A 2,552-nucleotide genomic window follows, 5' to 3' on the forward strand; every position below is an offset into this window, starting at 1 on the left:
CACACACACACACACACACACACACACACACACACACACACACACACACACACACACACACACACACACACACACACATCTACACCCTGTTCATTCACTTTCACTGTTTCTCACAACATTCAAAAAACAACAAAGACACATCTTTTCCATAAAACATGTCTTTTCCATGCAAATGTGACATATTAACAGCCAAATACAGTATATAAACGTATCGTTTCATTTATTAAGCCCCTGGAGTCATAAGGATAACTTCAGTGACCTCATTCAATGTCATTAAAAAGCTACGAAGAGCCAGAATGTTATTGAATATAACTCTGATTGTCATAGGATGTGTTATAAAATAAATATTTGATTATGTATAACGTTACAAAATATTCGGGCGCAATGGCGCCCCCTCCCTGCGATGTCCATGTACTGGATATAGAGGACACTCAATTTCTGCACTCCTGGATTCCAGGGTGAAGCAATAAAAAGCAAACCACTTACCAGAAGATTCCAAAAGATCTAAAAACACCCAATCTAGTCAAAATGATATCTAAAAGAATAGTTTTTTGTGAAATACACTACACAGTACGCTATATTGTGTGTATGGGAGGGCCACTGAAAGTGATACATGTGTGGGTATTGTTGAATTTGTGGGACACACAAGCTATGAAAACACAAACAGCAGTAGGTGTGGTGCTGCAAACGGAGTATGCTGTATGTGAAACACACATGTACACTATGGAAATGTACCCATAATATCACGAGACATGAGCCCAGTAACATGCACAATTATTAACATGACAAGACAAGAATATTGACAGTTTGAAAAGAAAACAACAACAGAATAATCATTATTTAATGTCATCTGGGTTTTATATTCTTTCATCTTTTTTAGATGGTACTGTATATGAGTCATGAGGATGAGGACATGATGTCTGTGTTTACATGTTAGTGTGTCTAATTTGACTCACTTCCACCAAATACAGTAACATAATATTGTGTCAAAATATTGGAAGTATTTTTCTTTACATTTATAAAAAGTTAAAGCCTTTATCTTTTGCTACTCTCGGAATGATTACATAGTTCATTTGATATTATTTGTATTTATCATTGCTGTCTAAAACAGATGTGAAAGCCAACAGATGTTGATGATGTTCTTGATATAAAGTGACAGAGCAACAGTAGTGAAGCTTGACTTACTGAATGTGACGCTCTTCTCACAGTGATAATATCCATCTGCAGACTTTTTCTTCAGCATGGAGCACAGGTCCACTCTACACACACATTCGTCTCCAAAAACACGACTCTCAAAGTCTGACAGCAGCGTGGGACAGAGCTTCTTAACTCCCTGCACAGACACACACATCACAAAATACATTCAGAGGAAACATGCACGCACGCACGCACACACACACACAGTTTACAGTCGGACATCTGTTGTGCTGTTGTGACTGATAACCTCCAGAGGAAGACACAACTCCTTCATCCAAAAACATCCACATCCAACACAACTGTCTGCCTGTCACGTACACTCTCACATACGCACGCACGCACACGCACACACACACACGCACACACACACGCACACACATCTGCTGCTGTAATCAGTCATAAAGTCATCCTCTCATCCACAGGATGGTGCTGCAGTGAATTATGGGTAAGTTAAGGCTGTGTAATGTGTTTTTAATTTGATTGTGGTGAAGTGATAGAGTGATATTATAACACTACATCTGCCATCTCTCTCTCTCTCTCTCTCTCTCTCTCTCTCTCTCTCTCTCTCTCAACAAAATTCAACAAGAAATGACAATATATTAAATTAAGCACATACATCATTCCTTCATGCTAGAGCAGATAACACCCACTGTTTGACACGTACATAGTGTTGATATAAACACCTGAACTATTCGCATTTATTCATAATTATATAAAATCATATAATGATATGAATCAGATCTGGTCCTGATCTGGACCAGAAGTGGTCATGCTGGAGAAGGTGCTGCGTGAGGGTCTTACCTGCTTGCGTAGTTTGGGCGCTCGTGAGAGTTTCAGAAACGTCAGATGAGGTTTGAATGCTTTATCATCAGCAGACGTGATGCCTCTCTCCTCAAACGCCTTCCTCACTCGCTCTGGGTGAAGAGACAGGAAGCATGAGACTGATGCATCCTGGGATAGTCTATTTACAGCCAAGACTACTTCACTGTCCTCAGTGTAAGACAAGAACATAATCAATACACAGACAGAGCGAGAGAGAATAAGAGAGAGAGAATAAGAGAGAGAGAGAGAGAGAGAGAGAGAGAGAGAGAGAGAGAGAGAGAGAGAGAGAGAGAGAGAGAGAGAGAGAGGATAAAACATCGTAACAACGTCTTGTGGATCGGAACAACGTCTTGTGGTGTTGTGACCGTGGTATAAGCGGAATAATTGACTCCGGTCCGTTCAATTATCGAAAGTTAATGCACACCCGAGGTGTAACGGCCACTCCGCTTCGCGTCGTGGCCGCATTACCACCTCGGGGTGTGCATTAACTTTCGATAATTGAACGGCCCGTCGTCAATTATTCCTTACATAAC

General features: G+C 40.6%; 1 protein-coding gene across 4 annotated transcripts in view; it reads right to left on the bottom strand.

The window, feature by feature from the left end:
• The window catches only part of LOC130566254 (A-kinase anchor protein 7-like), a 66,902-nt gene that overhangs the window by 56,824 nt on the left and 7,526 nt on the right, over positions 1-2,552 (bottom strand). For all 4 annotated transcript variants that reach the window (XM_057353609.1, XM_057353607.1, XM_057353606.1 and 1 more), the window contains 2 exons: positions 1,999-2,111; positions 1,186-1,333 (listed from right to left, as the gene is read on the bottom strand). In XM_057353609.1, the coding sequence (XP_057209592.1) occupies positions 1,186-1,333; positions 1,999-2,111 (261 nt within the window). The remainder of the gene's footprint in view (positions 1-1,185; positions 1,334-1,998; positions 2,112-2,552) is intronic.

Source organism: Triplophysa rosa, linkage group LG15 (assembly GCF_024868665.1).
Source record: "Triplophysa rosa linkage group LG15, Trosa_1v2, whole genome shotgun sequence".
Lineage (NCBI taxonomy): Eukaryota > Metazoa > Chordata > Actinopteri > Cypriniformes > Nemacheilidae > Triplophysa > Triplophysa rosa.